The 19881-nt window shown below is 54.7% G+C and overlaps 6 protein-coding genes across 6 annotated transcripts; 5 read left to right on the top strand and 1 right to left on the bottom strand.

Moving 5' to 3' along the window:
• Nucleotides 1-869: 869 nt before the first annotated feature.
• Nucleotides 870-3064, top strand: HER10_EVM0009585 (transmembrane protein UsgS). The gene is made up of 4 exons (XM_035479070.1): nucleotides 870-1195; nucleotides 1284-1390; nucleotides 1482-1654; nucleotides 1710-3064. Exons 1-4 carry the CDS (start codon nucleotides 1030-1032, stop codon nucleotides 2449-2451), a joined length of 1188 nt encoding a protein of 395 aa, XP_035326301.1. The 5' UTR covers nucleotides 870-1029; the 3' UTR covers nucleotides 2452-3064.
• A 7-nt stretch (nucleotides 3065-3071) lies between these two features.
• Nucleotides 3072-5338, top strand: HER10_EVM0003980 (acetamidase/Formamidase). The gene is made up of 8 exons (XM_035473640.1): nucleotides 3072-3217; nucleotides 3280-3298; nucleotides 3361-3418; nucleotides 3485-3715; nucleotides 3861-4163; nucleotides 4295-4383; nucleotides 4476-4718; nucleotides 4847-5338. Exons 1-8 carry the CDS (start codon nucleotides 3143-3145, stop codon nucleotides 5140-5142), a joined length of 1314 nt encoding a protein of 437 aa, XP_035326131.1. The 5' UTR covers nucleotides 3072-3142; the 3' UTR covers nucleotides 5143-5338.
• An 89-nt stretch (nucleotides 5339-5427) lies between these two features.
• On the bottom strand, nucleotides 5428-7449 carry HER10_EVM0003407 (OTU-like cysteine protease). Its single transcript, XM_035482926.1, has 2 exons — nucleotides 6435-7449; nucleotides 5428-6375 (listed from the first exon to the last, which is right to left on the bottom strand). The coding sequence occupies exons 1-2, from the start codon at nucleotides 6802-6804 to the stop codon at nucleotides 5555-5557; spliced, it is 1191 nt and encodes a 396-aa protein (XP_035326117.1). The 5' UTR covers nucleotides 6805-7449; the 3' UTR covers nucleotides 5428-5554.
• An 869-nt stretch (nucleotides 7450-8318) lies between these two features.
• Nucleotides 8319-12722, top strand: HER10_EVM0004590 (rsc complex subunit). Its single transcript, XM_035474226.1, has 5 exons — nucleotides 8319-8909; nucleotides 8969-9071; nucleotides 9130-9976; nucleotides 10042-10601; nucleotides 11175-12722. Exons 1-5 carry the CDS (start codon nucleotides 8488-8490, stop codon nucleotides 12477-12479), a joined length of 3237 nt encoding a protein of 1078 aa, XP_035326154.1. The 5' UTR covers nucleotides 8319-8487; the 3' UTR covers nucleotides 12480-12722.
• Nucleotides 12723-13465: 743 nt separating this feature from the next.
• HER10_EVM0011968 (uncharacterized protein) lies at nucleotides 13466-16966 on the top strand. Its single transcript, XM_035481375.1, has one exon. The coding sequence runs from the start codon at nucleotides 15119-15121 to the stop codon at nucleotides 16910-16912; it is 1794 nt and encodes a 597-aa protein (XP_035326363.1). The 5' UTR covers nucleotides 13466-15118; the 3' UTR covers nucleotides 16913-16966.
• A 941-nt stretch (nucleotides 16967-17907) lies between these two features.
• HER10_EVM0009010 (uncharacterized protein) lies at nucleotides 17908-19844 on the top strand (the record flags this gene model as incomplete). Its single annotated transcript, XM_035478513.1, has 2 exons — nucleotides 17908-17916; nucleotides 19038-19844. The coding sequence occupies 2 exons, from the start codon at nucleotides 17908-17910 to the stop codon at nucleotides 19842-19844; spliced, it is 816 nt and encodes a 271-aa protein (XP_035326282.1).
• Between the last annotated feature and the right edge of the window lie 37 nt (nucleotides 19845-19881).

The raw sequence follows: 19881 nt of genomic DNA, 5'->3' as shown, positions 1-19881 counted from the left end.
CAACCTCAACATAAAATCCAGTGGAAACCTGGCATTTTCAGTAGTGTTCATATTTGGTTACGGATACCTTTTCAGCTCCGCACTTGCAACCCTCGCTTTTGAAAAATTGAGGCTTAGAGAGCTCGTGTTGCCTTGCCATTTCGGCCCTCACCGCATTCTCAACCAGAAACTAGCTTCCGAGGTTTCCAAAAAAGCTTCAAGAGCCTCGGGTCCCCCATGACAACAGCCGCCTTATTCAATTGCAGATATAACGCCTGGGGTTTATACCTACCCTGAAGAGCCTCAGCATGCCTGGGGGTTAACAATCAATTCAGGGACCTGCTATTGGTCCATTGAAAGCTCTGAGCTTCAAAGCTTCGAGCTGTCGAGCTTTGAGCAATGCATGCAGGGGTTCCAGCTCTTAGCCCAGGGACGCGTTCTGGGATGCAAGTTCGACGCGTGCGCAATGCAGCCGCAGCCGCAGCAACTCGACATGAACCGGTGCCACATCTTCCAATGTGCAATCCACTTGTACCCGATCATCGGAGCTGACTGGTTCTGCGTTGATGCATCGCCATGCAGCTCGCCCTCACACAAGCGAATGATTTTGCCTCTGAGGCGCCTCAATTGTGTGGTTTGGTAGTTTCAATACCAAAACTACCTACCCTGCTAGGTACCTTACCTCAAGGCACTTGAAGCTCCTGGACTCACTTAGTTGGTCTTATCTTTGATATCGATAAGATAAGGACTACGGGGGCTTCCCGGCACTCGGTGAAGCTCGGACCATCCAGTCCTCCGGATGTACCGGCTGCAGCGTTGTGAGGTACTAGGTCTCTCAGCCACTAACCCCCGGTATGGGTGTCGTCATCGTCTGCCCGCCACACTCAGCTCCAGCTCCCAGCAAGTTTAGCTCCCGGCCAAGCAACCAGCCCTGCGCTGACGAGGTCGCAACAGCTCGCGTGCCCCTCCAAGACCCTCGACATTTTGAACTTCAACACCTAGTAACGTTCGTGGTGATCGGCATCGTCACTTTCACAACCTCGAGAAACCATGGCGACCTCCGAAAAGGGTCAAAGGCGCGACAAGCTTGAGGGCCAGATCGACAAGCAGCTCGACAAGCTTCCCATTGACAAGGAGAGGCTCAAGCGGGAGTTCGACCTCTCCCACTTCGACCTGAACCAAATCCTGCGTGGCATTCAGTTGACACTGGTTGGAGGTCAGTTGATGGAACCATGGACACGGCATCCAGACTCCATTCCTTTTGGAGTTTATTGACACAGCTCAAAATGCTAACTGCCAACAAGCTCAACGAGCCCTTCAAAACCCTGCCTTGTTCACGTCGGACCACTACCGACAAGCCGGCATTGCTGTCTTGAGTGGCCTTGCCATCCGTCTCGTCATCTCCATTCCCGTATGTCTACCTTAACCCCTGCGCCAGGAGCACGAAAAACCACCGAGATACTCCTGCTTTCTTCATAGCAGGTATTGACACAGCGCAATAGATCATCGGTGTCAGAGTCTTTCTCTGGATTCTGTCCTTCTTCTTGAGCCTGGACCATGTCACTTGGGACGACCAGCTTGTTGGTGGCCTCAACTTCATCGAGGAATATGTTTTGCAGGTCCCGTTCTTCCTCATGGCGCTGATGCGCTACGTCACCCCGACGCTCGACAACATGTAAGTCCGCATCTTACCTCCCCAGCCCTTGGGTATTTTGCTAACGTGGAGGCAGGTTTATGGACTCGCTGAACTGGGTTGACAAGACGTACGTCCAGAAACACAAGCATGAAGACCCGACCAAGCTTCGAGATATGTACTATCCCAACCTCAAGATGTACAAGGTCAGCGACGGCAGCACCCACACGACTAGCACGGCCGAAGCCATCAGCATGTTCCTGTACCGCTTCGCTCGGAAGGGTGCCATCTCCCTCGCCGTATTCGCCTTGTCGTACCTACCCATCGTCGGTAGATTCGTGCTGCCCGCAGCCAGTTTCTACACCTTCAATAATGCCGTTGGATTGGGTCCTGCGTCTGTCATCTTTGGAACAGGCATCTTCTTGCCCAAGCGGTACATCGTCATCTTCCTGCAGAGTTACTTTGCGTCGAGGAGTTTGATGAGAGAGCTGCTAGAGCCGTACTTCTCTCGTGTGCACTTTACCAAGGAGCAGAAGAGAAACTGGTTCCGGAACCGCGAGGGGCTGCTGTTCGGTTTCGCCATCGGGTTCTACACACTGATTAAGATCCCGCTCGTTGGTGTCTTGATTTACGGTATCGCAGAGGCCTCAACGGCGTACCTGATTACCAAGATTACCGATCCTCCCCCGCCTCCCGCCGAGAAGGCTGCTTTCGCCGCGAGCCAGCAGGAGTGGACGAACAAGCACGAATTCCTCAACCTCTCCCTCGGCGATATTGATGCCATTCACCTCAAGTCGCGGCCGGCCAACCCGACAGGTGATGCTCAAAAGCACGAGTAGGCAAATGGCAAGGGAACGGCAAGGGTGTCTGTTCATCTGTCGCTTCTCGGGGTTCGCTATCCGTAGGCTTAACTCAATCGCGTGAATCCAGACATGCCGGGATAGGGTGACATTCTGCGGACATTTGCAATGCTCTTTTCTGCAACAGTACGGGTGAAGGGGACCGACAAGGCGTAAACGACAGATGCCGAGATAGCCAACCCCCGGATTCCAATCAATTACGTTTTATGATAGGAGCAGCCATGCGACATGAGATCACCACGCCGTCTTATCGATTGGTTTTTGGAGACTGGCCGACGGGCGGAGCCAATGCGGGGGTTGCCAGACACAAGCCTCTTACGGTATCGGGCAAAAGCTCTTATCAGCCCGCACCCAGCTCCGCACTTGCAACTCCCCAGCAGCCACCACCACTCTCACACACTACAGTTGGGGATAATCCCATGCTCGGGATAGATAGCCAGACGAGGCAGGAGTGAAAGGCGTCTCATTCGCTGGGTGAGATAGTTCCGAGGAGCTCAGGGCGGGGTAGTTTGGAGACGTTGGCGTGGATGCATGTATATCTACTACACTAGAAAGCAGAGCGACCTGTCCTGGCACTCAATCTCATAACGACAAGTAAACTTTTCATCTCAGTCTGTTGTCTTGGAATCGCTTGCCTGATACAATCAACTTTGCATTCAATCATTCCATCATGGGCAAGACTGGCATCCGTACGGCCAATAAGGTCAGCTTTGACAAGCCGGCCTCTGAGCAGCCTGGCCTGCATGTAAGTGCCCAAGTGCCGTTGATGTAAGCCTAGAGCATCAAGTTTATTGACGTCAAAACCAGAACAGATGGCATCCAGATAGTGAGTGCTTTAATCGAAAAGAGTCCAAGTCACAATACCCTCTAACCAGCCCCCTCTCAAAGTCCCCTTCTCCGGCACCATCAAGAATGGCGAGACAGTCAAGATTGAATGCGTAGACTGGTAAATCACCCTTCTTCCTTTCACCTGCGTCTGTTAGTGTTCAACAAACTCACGCTAGAATGCCAGGACCGGTGGCCAGATTGGCAACAACGACTCGGCGGACGACATGCTCAACGTCGACTTGACCAAGATCCACTACCTCAGCGGTCCGTTTGAGGTCGAGGACGCTCAGCCGGGTGACCTGCTCCTGGTGGAGATTATGGACGTCCAGCCGTTTGAGGATCAGCCTTGGGGTTTTACCGGTGTGTTTGATAAGAATAATGGTGGTGGGTTTTTGGATGAATTGTATCCTACGGCGTAAGTTGTTTCATGGTCACATCACGCTACTCACTCTCACGAACACCAACGACACTTACGTATCATACATAATGAACGCAATCCTCACCGTTCTCATCCTCTCTCACCGAAAAACAACCCATATTAACACTGTGCACGCAAATAGGGCAAAAGCAATCTGGGACTTTGAAGGAATCTACTGCACCTCGAGACACATCCCGGGAGTGAAATTCGCCGGGCTCATCCACCCGGGCATCCTGGGGTGCGCCCCCTCCGCCGAGGTCCTCGACACCTGGAACGCACGAGAGGGCGAGCTCATCGCGGCCAACAAGCTCGACCGCGACGTCGCGAAGCCGCCGGAGCCGATCAACGTGCACGCCGGCGCGGCGGACGCGGAGCTCAAGGAGAAGGTCGGTAAGGAGGGGGCCAGGACGATTCCTGGGCGGCCTGAGCATGGCGGCAACTGCGAGTGAGTTTTGAGCATTCTCTTTGCTTTCTTCTTCTACCCTTTAGGGGATTTTGACGAGGAAAGTTGGGCAAGGGGATGATTAAACTTGATGATTATGACAATGATGGGCACTGACTTTGATGGGCGTGTAGTATCAAGAATCTGAGCAGAGGAAGCAAAGTCTACCTCCCCGTCCACGTCCCCGGCGCCAAATTCAGCGTCGGCGACCTACACTTCTCTCGTAAGTTTCAAACGAAACCAACCTAGCTTTTGCCATATCTCTCTTATGGCCACGCATCCATACCATCAGGTAGCTCACTAACCATATCCCAGAGGGCGACGGAGAAATCTCCTTTTGCGGCGCCATCGAGATGGCGGGCGTCATCACGATAAACTTCAAAGTCATCAAGAACGGCGTCGCCGACCTGGACCTCAAGTCCCCCATTTACATCCCCGGCCCCGTCGAGCCGCAGTTCGGTCCCGGGCGGCACATTTACTTTGAAGGGTTCTCGGTCGACCAGCACGGGAAGCAGCATTACATGGATGTTACCGTCGCCTATCGTCAGACGTGTCTTCGTACGTTTCCTCCTCTTTTTTTCCTTCTCTCCTTCTTCTTCCTCAAAGTAGCATTTAACTCACTGCTTCCTTGAATGTTGTGACTGGAAGACATTGTTGGTGAGCGGTATGCTAACGTAAACGTCAAGGCGTCATTGAATACCTCCGCCGCTTCGGCTACAGCGACTACCAGGTCTACCTCCTCATGTCGTGCGCGCCCATCCAGGGCCACGTCGCGGGCATCGTCGACATACCCAACGCGTGCACGACCATTGGCCTGCCCATGGACATTTTCGACTTTGACATCTCGCCGGGCGCGGGCAAAGTCGAGAAGCGGGACCTGGGCAGCTGCGCTTTCGCGACGGGTGTGAAGGAGGGGACTGTTACCAAGGGCGGGGCGAATAGTCAGCATAGCTACGGTGGTGGGTTGACGTATAAGGAGTGAGGCAATGAGACTGGGTTTGTGGAAGGTGTGTTGAGTGTGAGAGGTGTCGGCTCTTTTTGAATTTGAGATGGAGCTTGTGTGTGTGTTTCTCTTTTCGCTTCTCCTTTACATTTCCGTCCTGCTGGCTGTCTCGTTGAGCGATTGAACGAGAGCTGCGAGGTCAAGTTTGATTGGAGTCGAATGAGGTTGGGCAAGCGTAGTCACGAGATATTGTAGTCATCGAATCTTTATGTAAGTTTCACTTGTGAAATGCCAAACTCATCACAAAGCTGTAAGATTTCACTTCCCGATGAGAATCTCTCGATTTGAAAATAAGTCAAACTCCCCGAGTCATCGTTTCCCGTTCCTCATATAACCGTGCCCAACAACTCCGCCCCGCCATGCATATATCAATAGGCCCTGTCTCTGTTCATCAAAAGTCCGGAATCTCAGTCATCGCAGTGTGTCCCGTCGCGCCCGTATGGATCCTAGCCTCGGCCGTACCGCTGCCCAACCACTCACACCCAGGAGCATCGCACTTGCGCAGCGCATTATCGCCAAAGGCACCCCCAGCACCAGCACCTGCACCGGCGCCGTCACCACCCGAAGCACCACCACCACCACCCGCAGGCTCATCCTTGATCTCGCTGAAGCCCATGTGCCCCGTCGCCTTGGCGTGCTTATTGGCCTCCTTCTGCCCGTTGCCCAACCAGTCGCACCCGGCCACGGTACACCGCAGTAAGAACTCGGTGGTATCCGTAAAGTAGTGCATCTCGTGCAACTTTCGAATCAGCGCGCGCGTACGGTCGAGAACCTCGTCGTCGGCGGTGCTCCAGTTGGTCCTGTCGAGTTCCGGAGGCAGGTCCGAGTGCGCGTAGTGAGGGGGCTCCGAGGGGCTGCAGGCGATGCGGTCGTAGTGGATGCCCGAGTAGACGAGGATGCAGCGCGATTCCTTGTTCTCGCCGAAGCGCAGCGGATTCTGGGATTTGACGTCGAACGCGACGACTTCGAGGTCGAAGAGGTCGGAGAAGATGCCGAGCTCGATGGCGCCGCCCCAGCGCTCGGGGTCTTGGATTGTGCGGATGTACTTTTCGACGGGCATGTCGAGGACGGCTTCGGGGTAGTCGTCTGGGTGTTGGCGGATGTAGTCTGCTACCATTTTGCGGAGCTCTTTGGCTTCCATTTGTTTGCCTGGGATGGCGCCGCCGAAAGCGGTGAAGAGGCAGCTGTTGTCGTCGGGCATCACGCGGAGGACTTGGGGATCTATGTTAGATGGGAAGTAGTTTGGGGGTGAAAGGCAGCCGGGTACTCACGTAACGTCGACTCACGCTCCGGCCACGGGATGCTGATGTCCGAAGGGGACGGGTCGGCATCGGGATCGAGGCGGGGCTTCTTGGCCGCCTCCGGGCCTCGAGATGCCGAGGCGGCGGCGGCGGGCGGAGGAGGTGTGATTGCGCGATGGTGGGCCGGCTCGATGCTGAAGGACTGGCCGTTGAGGCCGAGGTCTTTGGCGTTGGCGTCCTTGTGCTCGAGGGTCAGGGTCTGGAGGGGCCAGCCGTACTTGAGGGTGAACTCGGCGATGCCCGTCTTGTCCTTGATCTCGTTGAAGAGGTCTCCGACTGTTGCGGTGTCCTCGAGTGAGACGACGCCTGTGCCTCCCGGACCCTTGTATCTGGCTCTCATTGTGAGTATGGATGCGGAAGTGCTTTGCTTTGCTGAGGGGATCTGTGAGATGGTTAGTTTGCGGGCCAAAGTCAAGATAGCAAGCTGAGATAGATGTCTGATGGTGCAATGACGCACAGGCTTCAGAATGAGATGGAGTAGCGACTGACGGTAGACGATCTTAGCCGGGGACGGATCCGGACGGACAACCGATGGTCACCAAGCTCTTGATGGCGGGGTTCGAACGGAGGGGTTTATCTTATCGCAGAGTACCAACAGCGGGTTCTCTGGGGACTCGAGTGCCAAGGAATCTAAACGTGAGACGTAGGTAATAAGAATGTGCGTTGAGTTGGGCCCGATTTGACTCGAGTTTCGATCCTGATTAGCTTCGTAGAGTCTTCTAGCGTGAGAGAGACTAGGGCGAGATTCCTCGGTGAAGGAGGCGGGAAGGATGCTTCTGCAACTATGTCTGATCCAAAACGATGGAGTTGACTTGCAGAGGTGGCACCGCAAGCTTAAGGTAAGGTAGGGGTAGAACAGCTGCTGCCGAGAGTTCGGATGCACTAGAAGCTTCTCCGCTTATTAAGTAGCTCTAGAAAGCTGCTTTGAACAGGTTGTGTGATGTTTGGAACGCGGGAAGACGTGGGAAATCGAGTCTGAGCGTTTTGACAGCTGGAGCGTAGCTATTTCAACCTAAGCACCCAAGGCGGGCCAGGTCAGACCGAGGCTCTGGACACTCTGGTAGGGCAGTGGCTTTGTCCGACTCGAGAACCTAGAGGATGACGGCGTCCACGGTTCCGGGTGCTGGGATTGGAGGTTTGTGCTTGTCTTTGATTGTTTCCAAGTGGAGAACTACTCCAATAGACACTGCTGCAGTGACAATGACTTCATGGTTCCACGTTGCAATCACCCACTTTGTCTTTTCTCCGCCGAGTTCTTATAGAGTTGGTAAGTAAGCAGCGTTGCCAACACGTTGCGAGCTATGAGGAGCTTTGATGTAGAGCTGGATATAGCTGTCTCCAAAACTATGGGACAGGCATTAAGTGTCCCGCAGAGAACGGAGATATAGGATATCATAGTGCCAGGTAGGAGACAGAGAGGTCACATGAGGGAACGAACTCATAACGCTATTCCTAAGGCTTTGAGGAATAAAAGTTCAAGAAAAAGCCTTGATCAACTTACCAATGACTCTTTCTTTTAGTTCTCTCTCAACTCACTCTGAGATGAGAAGAAGCTATTCAAAGAGGCGAGAGGAAGGTACAAAAGATGGCACCATCAAGTTCCCTCTCACCCGTTGGACGGCGCAAGGTACAAAGGAAGCCGTTGATCTAAGTCTCACTCAATTGCCCGCCGCCAATATTCCAGTTAGCCGAGGTGGAGCCGGAAGAGGCCACGACAGGCCCCGGGCTCGTTCCTTGCTAACATCCCCTCGCAGCACCACTTGTACCCGTAGGACCCCGGCCAGCTCCCGCCTCACTGCTTTCGCAAACCTTCAATTCCTCAGCTCCCCCCAAAGAAACGTAGTAACTTGTAGAATCCCACCTTTGCGACGGAAGCTCTCGACCCCTTCTCCTACTCGACCTTGCCAATCAAGAGGGCCCAGAGTCTCGCTTGAATTCTTCTGTCTTCAATTGTCGTCAGAGAGAAAAGGATTCCTTAAGCTGCCCTCGTTCTGCGATTCCCCAAAAGAGGTTGAACAAGACTATGGCGACGCGCAGCGACGCGCCCGAAGTGCGCGAGTCCATCGAGGCCAAGGTCACCAAGGATGTCGAAATGACCGACGCACCCGACGCCAGCACCGCCGAAGCCAAGCAACCCGAATTGACTGTCTCTGCAAAACCGGCTGAATCCGACAAAATGGATATCGACGCTGCTGCGAATGCCGACGCCGACGCCGACACCGATGCCGACGCAGACGCGGACGGTGAAGCGGATGCAGATGGCGACATTGACGTAGATGCAGACGCAGACGCAGATGCAGATGCGGATGGCGAAGTTGACGCAGACGCTGATGCAGACGGAGACCCAGATGATGGTGTCGCATCCCCCGCGGAATCCGAGCCTGGCGACCTTTTGGACGTCATCCAAACCATCAGCTCAACCGTGAGCAACTACAAGGATGAAGAGTACGTCCGGATCAGACGCACCCCTTGCCTGTCTTGCTGCTAATTAGTTGTCATTGCAGCGGTGAATGGTGGGCGGCTAGTTTCCAGCGCATCCCGAATAAACGTCAACTGCCAGATTACTTCGAGATCATCGAGAACCCCATCGCCTTCAGCACCATTCGCGTATGTCCTGCCTACTCGTAGAGCCTTGCTGGCACGACACAGAACTGACCCCGAGTAGCACAAGATCCAAAAGAAGCTGTACACAGATTTCCCCGAGTTTGTTCGCGATCTTGCACAGATTTGTCACAATGCGCAGGTGTATAATCGGCCTTCCTCGGCCATCTTTAAGAGTGCCACCGTCATCCGAGACCTTTTCAAGAAGGAGTTGCAGAAACTCGTTGCCAAAGGCACGATCAAGTCTGAAGAGGCAGAGCTTCCCGATTTGGGCGAGCTCCCGCCCGCAGAAGACTCGTCGCCAGAGGCCGAATCCGAAGAGGACGAAGGGGAAGAGGAGGAGGAGGAAGAGGAAGAGGAGGAAGAGGACGAGTCCGACGATGACGGAAAACGCCGGCGAAGCAGGAGGCGTGGCCGAACCTCGCTCACCAAGCGCCAGCTTGAGGAGGCCCGGGAGGAAGACGAACATAAGAAGCGCGGCCGCCCTCCCAAAGTCTTGACACCGCTCGAAGCGCGTATTCACAACGTCATCAAGGGTCTGCGCAAGTTTCAGTCAGACGACGGTGACTTGCTCATTGGTCCCTTTGAGAAGCTGCCCGATAAGCTTGCGAACCCGGACTATTACCAAGTCATCGCCAACCCTATTGCGCTCGACAACATCAAGAGGAATGCTAAGAGGAAGAAATACTCGACTGTCGACGATGCGCTCAAGGACATCGACCTCATGTTCAACAATGCAAAGGAGTACAACGAGGAAGCCAGTGATATTTATGAAGCCGCAGTCGAGCTGCAGAAGCAAGCACGTGAGCTGGTTGCGCAGGAAAAGTCGAGGCCAGACGATGAATTCCGTGACGAGGATGGCAAACTGCCACTATCGGAAATTCAGCACAACGGCCAGGCATGGCGAGTCGGTAAGTTCTGTTCCCGGTCCTTGGGCCATTCGGAAAGGATGAATCGGGGTGCTAACATTGTGTAGGCGACTGGGTGCATATTCGTAATGTCAACGACATGGCCAAACCCATTGTCGCGCAAATATTCCGAACTTGGCAAGACCGAGCTGGACAGCGATGGATCAACGCTTGCTGGTACTACCGTCCCGAGCAGACGGTGCACAGGTTCGAGAAGCACTTTTTCGAGAACGAGGTGGCCAAGACGGGCCAGTATCGCGACCACCAGATCGAAGAGGTGCTCGACCGATGCTTCGTCATGTTCGTTACGCGGTTCAATAAAGGACGGCCGCGTACTCTGCCGGCGGATAAGGAGGTGTACGTGTGCGAGTCTCGGTACAACGAGGCGACTTGTAAGTTCAACAAGATCAAGACGTGGACGAGCTGCGTGCCCGACGAAGTGCGGGAGAAGGACTACGAGATGAAGCTGTTTGATCAGCCGCGGCGGCTCAAGAAGGTGCCCAGCCCAATCAAACACCTCTTGCAGGCGGATGCGAAGGAAACGGATGAGCTCCCGAAACCGACCTGGGGGGCAGCAAACGCACCGCCCATTATTGGTGCCGTGCATCGGCGCCCTCGAGAATCAAATGTGAGTTTGGGATGTGATTCATTCTGTTTTCCCTGCTGCTGTTCCTTTTGTTTGATCTTATCAGAATGGTCCTGGGCCGGACGGGTGTCGTGCAGCAATACGGTATACACGCTGGAACACCTGGACGAATACCACACAGCCTTACCGTGCCGCCTCCTGGATGAAGGAGGTGGATGGGACAATTGCCAACCCTCCAACAGCACCAGCACCAGCACACCCTCTCGTCGTCCCTCTCGGTTATGCAGTGCAGGCAGATAAAGGGAGCGACGCGTGTGGGATAACAACACCCTGCATCCCGTATCAGACGTGCTTCGCAGCAGGAAATTGTGCCCTCACCTCTTACTCTCACTCTTGCCCTCACTCTTGATCTCATTCTCATTCTCATTCTCACCCTCACCCTTTACCTTTGCTCTGCAATTTGCCATACTCACCCTCACTTTCACTCTTTTTCTTGCGCGTTAGTTTTTTTTTTTTTCTTTTCTTTTTTCCGTCTCTCACAGCCTACCTTTTGGGCTTCATTTGGCCTTCACTTGGTTTTCTCCGTTAGTGACAAAATTGACTTTGATCGTACAGGAATCTCCTCCACCTGAGCCCACGCCTTCTCCGCCGCCCATGAGCCAAGAGCCTGCGCGACGGCCTTCAGTTCTCCAGGCGATGCGCCAGACGCCGAGCGACATGTCGATGGGTAATCCTCCCACGCCTTATGGGCACGGAATGGGAGCTGCGCCGTCTCCGTCGCCAGCAATGTATGCTCAGCAGTACACGCCTCAGCATGCTTCAGCATCGCCAGTCGCGGTGAACCATCAAACGCCGGTGCCTCTACCCCAACTTCCTCACCAGGCGTCTCACTCTCCGCAGCAGCCCATCCGCCCCATGTACCAGCAGCAGGGATTTGCGCCTAGCCCATTCCAGCACCAGCAGCACCCACAGCACCATCAGCACCAGCAACAGCACCATCCCCACCACGCACCACAGCACATGCACCCTCAGCAGCAGCAGCACCAGCAGCAGCACCACCATCAAGGCCCGCCCCCTCCAGCGCCTCAGTTCCAGCAGCAGCACCACCTCCCGCCGCACCAACAGCACCAGCACCATCAGGCCCAAGCGCCGGTCCCACAGCAGCAGCACCACCACCAGCAACAGCACGGCCACCACCAAATGCATCCACAAATGATGCCAGCAAATCCCATGGGCGGCCCGACCTACAACCATCATCAAATGCAGCCTCATCCCGCTGCAGCCCGCACCCCCATGGCCAACACGCCCAATGCCATGCAGCCCGCCAATGCCTACAACCCCCCTCGGCCTCCCGAGGTTTTTACCCTGGCTGAGTCCCTCAATGACCAGATCCCCGAAGAGGTGCGCAGCCAGTACAACAGGGACGAGAACGGCAGAATCTTTTTCTACTCCACACCGCCCATCGCCCGCCCCGAACACGGCCTCGCCCCAGACAATGCCAACTCGGGCCACAGCCTCGCCTACCTTGCTAAGAGCAACCCGCAATGGCTGGCCGAACGTGCTTCCCGCGCAAAGCCCTTTGCCGTCGCCAAGCAGAAGGAGTTGAAGGTCAAGATGGCCCTCGACAAGGTCACCGAACCCGCCAAGGGCAAGACGGGTGATGAGCTGCGCGACTGGGCCGCCGACTCCCTGGTCCGCTACGTCGAGGCGCACGCCCAGGAGACGTCGCGCATGCGCGAGGAGGGCGATCTCGACGGTCACGATCGCCTCATGAAGGAGCAGCGCGCCGCTCGCCGCAAGAAGACGAGAAAGGAGCTAGAAGAGGAGGAGGAGCGAGCCGATGAGGCGAAGCGTGCCAATTACCTCGAGGACATTTACTTTGTCCACTCCAGTCTGCGCACGCCCAAGCCTGCTCACTGATTGAACGGACTGAGCGACATCAATGTGTATTCTAGCGACACCATTCCTGCTTCTCTCTGTCCCTTCGATACAAGCTTGTAATTGAAGGGCCTTGGGTAAGGCAGGGAGGATTCGATCTCCTGGGTAGAAAGGGAGCGGAGTTTTTTTTTCGGCGGGTCGGACTGCTGTGATACCTTTTGGCTTTCTGGAGTTTTGAGGGGAAAACGAAATGGCTCACCGTATCAACAAGATTATCATCGTCAGGGCATCATGATACGATACTCATGATGCCTGTTCAAGTACCTAATTTGCACAATTGAGATGAACAGTATTCAGAGGTCCCGTTGTTTCCAGGCGTGTTTTACCATCATTGCCCTTGATGCATTTCATGTCTACACAGGAACTGTTGATGAATGGTCTCATTCCATGAATGACTTGGTGTCTATTTATGAGTATTGATCCAAGTGCGTTCTGCCACGATTCAATCTGAGTACCCATGCTGAATCCATCAGCGCTACGCCAAACCACACATTTTGGTAATCTTCATCACCATGCACCCTCCAACCCCGAAGCCTTTGAAGGGGAGTAAGACAACTTAAAATGAACAAGACAAAGGCTGATCTGGGAGACCAAGCTCTGTGAGTGGCTGGCGGGCTGTACCTGCGCCATCGAGGGAGCGGCCCGGCCGAGTTCCTCCGGCCACTTACTGTACGCAGTCACGGCAGTACTGCGTCTGGAAACCTTCCATGCTTCTTTGGCAGTTTTTTGCCTCAGAACCCCTACCCCATATTTAGCACGACTTTGCACCAATCACACGCAATGAGACGCAAGCTCTCCAGTGCATCGAACCCGACAGGCCAGAGCTGGACCCGACCAAGGGGCACTAGCGTAGATCTGATTCGCCCCCCAAGGTCATGTGCCGACTTGTGTGACTCTACCGCTGAATCTTGAGTGAGTTGCTTAGCATTTAGATGTTCTATTCCTGATGAGATCTCAACGTGGAAACTCGCCTGTCAGACCAAATTAGAGGCATTCATCTCTATATGATTACTCCTACTCCCATATTGCTTTACCACTCACAAAAGACGTGAAATCGAGACTCTGCTCCTCTATATATGAGTCTGGAATGGTAGTGTAATGAATAGAGTACCCAGTCCTGCCCATCCAACCCGAGCGGACGTTTGTGCCCGTGTGCCCGCCCACTTTACATACACCCAGAGCCACCAGAGATCGGACCCTTTCCTTTGGGCGAACCGATTCGCGTGGGTGAGGGGCAAATGCAGCGCAGCACGCTAATTGAGCCTCGCTCTGCCCAAAGGCGGCTAGGATTGAATGATTCGCTGACGTTCTCGATTCTTAGTTCCGACTACATCTCTTACCTCTCACCTCTCCTTACTCTTACTCATAACCGCCTTTTCGCCTTCTCACTTTCGACTTCAGCCTTCTCTCATCTCTCTCTTAACCCGCGAGTTCACGAACTTCATCACCCTCTAAACCCGAGGAAACCGACACACACACGCCCGCATCCGATCCGCCATATTGCTCAACCGCCCAACCTACTTTCCTCTTCACCGTTCGTCTACCCGGGTTTAGCTGATTGAAGCATTCCGTTCGTGGCGAGTTCATCCACCAACTCTTGAACCGTTCTTCTTGTCGTCGGACCGAGGACTTTTGAATTTTGTTTCCCAGAGTCTCTGCTTTCTTGTTCTTTACCTTGCTGTGCTTGTCTCTCTCTTGAGTTCGAGCTATCCGCGATTCTCCCGGTGTTTATTCTGCATAGCCCCGTCCTTGTTCTTCTTGGGTGGCGTCGGCGTTTCGTGCGGATAGTAGGAGGACTTTTACGACTTGACGGCTACGATACACCCACGGCTCACATTGGTGTTTCCCTTCTATCTGACTTTCAGTCACACCTTGATCGTTGACTGTTTTGGTACATCGAGTTCTTCATTGGGTGTCATTTCAAGGGTCTAAGCTAAAACTGACTCGAGGCTATCGACAACAAAACATTGTTATTATTCGACATAACGACTGGCATTTCTTCTCTCTGCGAGTCCAGCAACCTGGGAATCATAGCAACCCGGCCGTCCAAGATCTGCGGCAACCTTCAAACCTCGAAATCAAGAGTGTACTTAGGCCAGCCAGGCCAGTACCAAAAACTAAGTCGACAACTGGGTCGCCACATACCCAATATCACACCGAAACTATTCTCCGTCTTTCTGTCCTCAACCTGTTCGGCCAAGATATACGGCTACTCGAATCTCTGAAGCACAGTTTGAGCCAGATACCTGAGGCTCTTACCGTGAGCTTTGGCCAGAGAGAACCCGGTCTGATTCTCGAACATCTACGGCCAACTTGAGGTGGCCGTTTCGGGCAGAGTTTGCTATCTCCGATGAGTATCACGGTTTTCACCCTTATTCCGCACTCGCCAAACCCAATCGCCTTCCGTCACGGCCAAGGGGCTTGGTCACAGCACCCAACCTTGATCCCCTCTCTGGGATTCCCAGAGGGTTCCCGGTACCTTGACTATCACCAACGGCTTCCAAGAAGGTTCCCGGCACCTTGACTATTTCACCATACTTCAAGTATCATTTGGATACAGATAACTTGCTCAGAGACACCACACGGGTTACCGTCGTCTTCTTCGTCTCCAGCACTATAAAATGGACTCTCCAATCCCTTCTCTGCAGTCCTCGGACGTAGCAGAATCTCACTCACCTTCTCCATCTCCTACACAACCACCTACTTCCCTAGGAGATTTCAGCAAGCTGTTTGAGAATCTGCGAGTTCACGAGACTTCCACCTCATCTACACGTATTCTCTCTTCGCCAGACAGAGTCTACTCTTCTTCTTTACATTGCTTTGAGCCTCTTTGCAAGTCAGAGAGCCCCTCAAGCAAACAGTCTCAGCCACTTCTTCTCCTCCCTCTCATATTCACCACAGAAGAAATGGCCAGAACTGGCAGCAAGCGCAACTACCAGTCCTTGGACTTGGCCGAGGCCAAACGGTCAAAGGTCGAGCCCAAGGACAAGAAGCCTGTCGCTGCCGTCGCTGTCGGAATGGTAGCTCGAGCCTCTTCAGACTCGGGCTACCATTCCGACTCGTCTGCCGCCGCCGCCCCCGCCGACAACGACAACGCGGGAGAGAGGCTCTTCAACAAGCAGACCGCCAAGAGACCTCCTCCCAGCTCCCAGCTCCCCTTGGCCGCCCGTTTGCAGCAGCGTTTCGGCGCTCGCGACGAGTCCTTGGCCGTAGCTTACCCGGAGCAATGCGCCCGCGGTCTCTACATCTACGCCGACGGATCCAACATCTCCGTGTCCTTCTTCAACGACCTGAAGAAGCGCATGGGCATGTCTAGGGACCAGCGCCTCTCAACCTCCGCCTTCTCCTTCCACGCATTCAGGGGAATACTCGAGCGAGGCAGAGAGGTCAAGGAGGGCGTGATTGTCGGCTCCCGCAACAACAAGGCCGGCAGCAGCAGGTCCTCCTCCTCCCCTTCCTCCGTCCCCCTGTACCTGCAGGAGGCCGAGGCGTGTGATTACACCGCCAAGGTCCTCCTGCGGGTACCCGCAGACAACTCCTCCTCGTCTGCGGGCTCCTTCGCGATGAAGGAGCAGGGGGTCGACGAGACGGTCCAGCACCATATGCGCAAGGCCGTCCTCGACAACCTCGGCGCCCCCGGCGTCATGATCCTCGCTACGGGCGACGGCAACCTCGACGGCGACATGGAGGGAGGCTTCCCCGCCGCCGTGCAGTCCGCCCTCGCCAACGGCTGGGTCGTCGAGGTCTACCACTTCGCCGAGTCCGCCCACTCCACCTGGCGCGATCCGCGGTTCCTCCACAACCCGGAATGGGACGGCCGCCTCACATGTCACGCGCTCGACGACTTCGTCTTCGACATGGATGCCAAGCAGCAGCCGGCCACTCCGCTCGGAGCTGAGGTGCCTCGTACAGCAAAGAGGACCAGACGCGAGAGCCGGCCGGCTTACGTGCCGTCTTGGACCCTGCCACCTACTCAGAAGGCAGCCCCCGTCCCTCTTCCTCCGGCAGCGGCAGCAGCAGCAGCAGTCACACCCCCGCCAAGTCCTCCCTTGGAGATGGCACCTGCGACTCCAGAGGAGATAGCCGAGTTGGTGGGCAAGTTGGAGCCGGAGTCGATACCCGTCATCGCCGCCGCCCTCCTCCGCGTCGCCTCGACTACTCCTCCTCTTGCTCCCGCTCCCGCCCCTGCTCCCGCGCGTATTCCATCCGCATCACACGGGAACGCCAATAGCTTCGCCGGCGGTGCAATGGGCTACTTCGGAGCCCAGGTCCCCTCCCCTCCCGCCCTCGCCGCCTTCCCCCAGACCTACCCCCTCCAGTACCCCCAAGCCACCTCCTACACGGCGGCCTTGGGCCAGTACCAGTACAACGGGGTCTGGGGGAACCAGGTGGGCTACTACGGGCACACCGGCTGAGTCTTACGACCAGCCCTTTTTAAACCCTCTTCTCTTCTCTTCCCCTCTTCGAACCCTTTGCTCGTGATCTTTTCTTGCGTTTGCTCAGCCGAAAGGCAGCAACCAGATTGATTCTACAGCTTGGGGAAGGGGGAAGGGCAAGACCGGTATATGGGAGGGGTTCGCAGGCCTGAAAGACGGCTCTGGCCCCGTGGATATTTGGAATGGTATACGGGAGGGGTACGCAGGCCTGAAAGACGGTTCTGGCCCCGTGGATTCTTTGGGTCGCCTTCGGGCACATTTTTTTCTTGGCCTTCGGGCAAGCCTTCGGGCAACTTAACTTAGGTATATGGGAGGGGTAGCAGGTCTGAAAGACGGCCTGGCCCCGGGGATTTATGGGATTTGGTATATGAGAGGGGGACAGGTGCCTGAAATATGGCCCTGTTCCCCGTGGATTTGGGGAGGGAGAAGTGGGCAGTGTGGGAGTTTTTTGAACGCGATGCTTCTTTTTTGAGTATGACGTTTTTCTCCCGGTGCTGGTGAGCATAAAATGCGCCGGCGGGCATAAAATGCCTTTCTTTGAGCTTTGTTTCGTAAATACATTTTGTTCGTTGATACTTGAGTGTTCCATGCTTCTCCGTGATTGCCTGTTTGCGAAATCACTTGATATACGAAGCGTGAGATCGAATGTCTCTGTTGTCTCACGGTTGGACCAAGGTCGGCATCTTGGGCTTGAGTACGCTTTCCCTCCATCACATGTCCCTTGGATTAATATCAAAGTCTTGTGCCGTCTCACAGAGGACTCTCAAATCCTACCAGACCAACGCCGAGTGCTGAAACGCCTGGTGACTGGCATGCCGTCGACAACGAAGGCGCCCCCAAGACAACATCCGTATAGCCAGGAATTGAGCCAACAAGGGAGAGGCGAAGGTTGACAGCGATAGGGCCAGCCCCAAAGCTCAGACTTCAGCTCAGACCAACCCGCGAATCAGCATACTACCCTCATGTCAAAGTTCATGGAGATTGTCCGCGACAGTACCACGGGACTATCATCTATTCCGTCCAAAAGACAGGTCCGTACTATGGCTGTTACCAGATAGGGGGTTTTGAATCGAAGTGTGAGTTTTTATTTCCCTTTGTAAACGTGATTCGTTCGGGCAACGCTGGTTGGTAAAGTCTGCTAGCTCTTAATGGGTTTCAACATTCATAAGTCCTCGATTGAGGCTTGCTACTATATGAACCAAGATAAATCCAGCAAAAGAAGAAGCACTGTGACAGTATTTTGGATAAAGCTCCTCTGTGGGCATATCAACCATAGCGTTGTTCGGGATTCAGGTTTTCGAAGGATTATCAGCCGCCGTCGTTGTGATTGAAGTCATAGTGTTCGCATATGTAGAATCGTCTTCGCTCATATACAGCACCAAATTTCTAATTGTTCATGCCACAGGCGAAACTTGCCAAGTATGGCAGGGAGAGAGATAACCAAGTTCGTTAGGAAGGTAATTTTGATGTCTACGGTGATTGACCACTGTTTCCGCTGTTCAAGTTTGGGCACAACCCCCCATCCCAGACTTGCGTATAATTCAATCTAGCCCAGACGGACACGGTCAACAACCCGAGGCCCCGTCGTTGCAGTTGCTTAAGCAAGTGCCGTCTTTCGGAGACTTTTCCATGGGTTCGTGAGGTTCGTCCGGTCAGTAGTTACGCCGGTGGTTCGTGCTGCACGTATGCAAAGTTTTTGAGTTTCGGCGACTAATACCTCTTATCTCCGGACCGCCTTTCCCCTTCCCTCCTGGCCAAAATTTCCTTTCTCGGCGCCGTTTGTGATGTCCAAGTGCCGCTCCGCATGCTCCACATCAACTTCCGCTGCGGCGACCTTCTCTCCGACGACATGCCATGCAATGAGTTCAGCGGAGTTTGAAGATGTGTACCAGAGGAGACGACCGACAGGATGGCGAGCTCTTTGAGCTGCCCTCAAGATGAACCCAGAAGAACGATTCTTATAAATGTCATCGGTATGCCACGGCTCTTCTCTAAAGTTTCACCATTCACTTCGAACATTTTATCATACTCGTAACTCTCAAGACTACATCAACCAAAGATTCCAAGAACGCCCAACATGTCTTCAACTCCCGCTACGCAACAGCCTTGGTCGCTCGCCGGCAAGACGGCCATCGTCACCGGAGCGTCTCGCGGCATCGGACAAGCCATTGCCTTCCACTTAGCCCGCAAAGGTCTCTCCAAGCTGGCAATCACGTACGCCAGCAACTCTGACGCGGCGCAAAAGACTCTAGACGAGTGTCGCAAACTCGGGGTAGAAACCGCCATCGCCATCCAAGCAGACGCTCTCGACCCTACCTTTGGTCCCAAAATCGTCTCCCAGACGCTCCAGCAGCTCTCCGCCGCCTCCATCGACATTCTCGTCAACAACGCGGTCCTGAGCGACTACTCCAAGGTGGAGCCCATCAAGGACACGACGCTCCCCGTCTTCCTTCAAGTCATGCAGGCCAACGTGTTCGCCCCCATCTCCCTGACGACCGCCGTCCTACCTCACTTGCCCTCCCAGGGCGGCGGACGCGTCATCGCCATCTCGAGCGTGCTGGCGTACCAAGCCAACTCGGACCCTAGCATGACGTATGGGGCCAGCAAGGCTGCCTTGCAGAGCTACACGCGCTCTCTCGCCGAGGCGTTTGGCAAGACCACCAAGGCGACGTTCAACAGCGTCATTGTCGGTCTGACGGCGACAGACACGATCAAGAATAGTCAGGATTTGATGCCTGCGGGGTTTTTCGACGGGCAGATCCGAGACACGACGGCGGCGGACCGGATCGGGGTCCCCGAGGATATCGCGTACGTTGTTGGGTTTCTTGCTAGCGAGGAGGGGCGCTGGGTCAACGGGGCTGCTGTTAGTGCCAACGGAGGCAATCGTCTTGTCATGGCTGCTCTCGGGTAAATGGAGTTTGCGTGGTTAGGAAGGTATTTAGGCCACG

Source organism: Colletotrichum scovillei (genome assembly GCF_011075155.1).
Source record: "Colletotrichum scovillei strain TJNH1 chromosome Unknown Contig00012, whole genome shotgun sequence".
Lineage (NCBI taxonomy): Eukaryota > Fungi > Ascomycota > Sordariomycetes > Glomerellales > Glomerellaceae > Colletotrichum > Colletotrichum scovillei.
The sequence above is the reverse complement of the archived record's forward strand: the minus strand, read 5'-3'. Positions and strand labels throughout refer to the sequence as shown.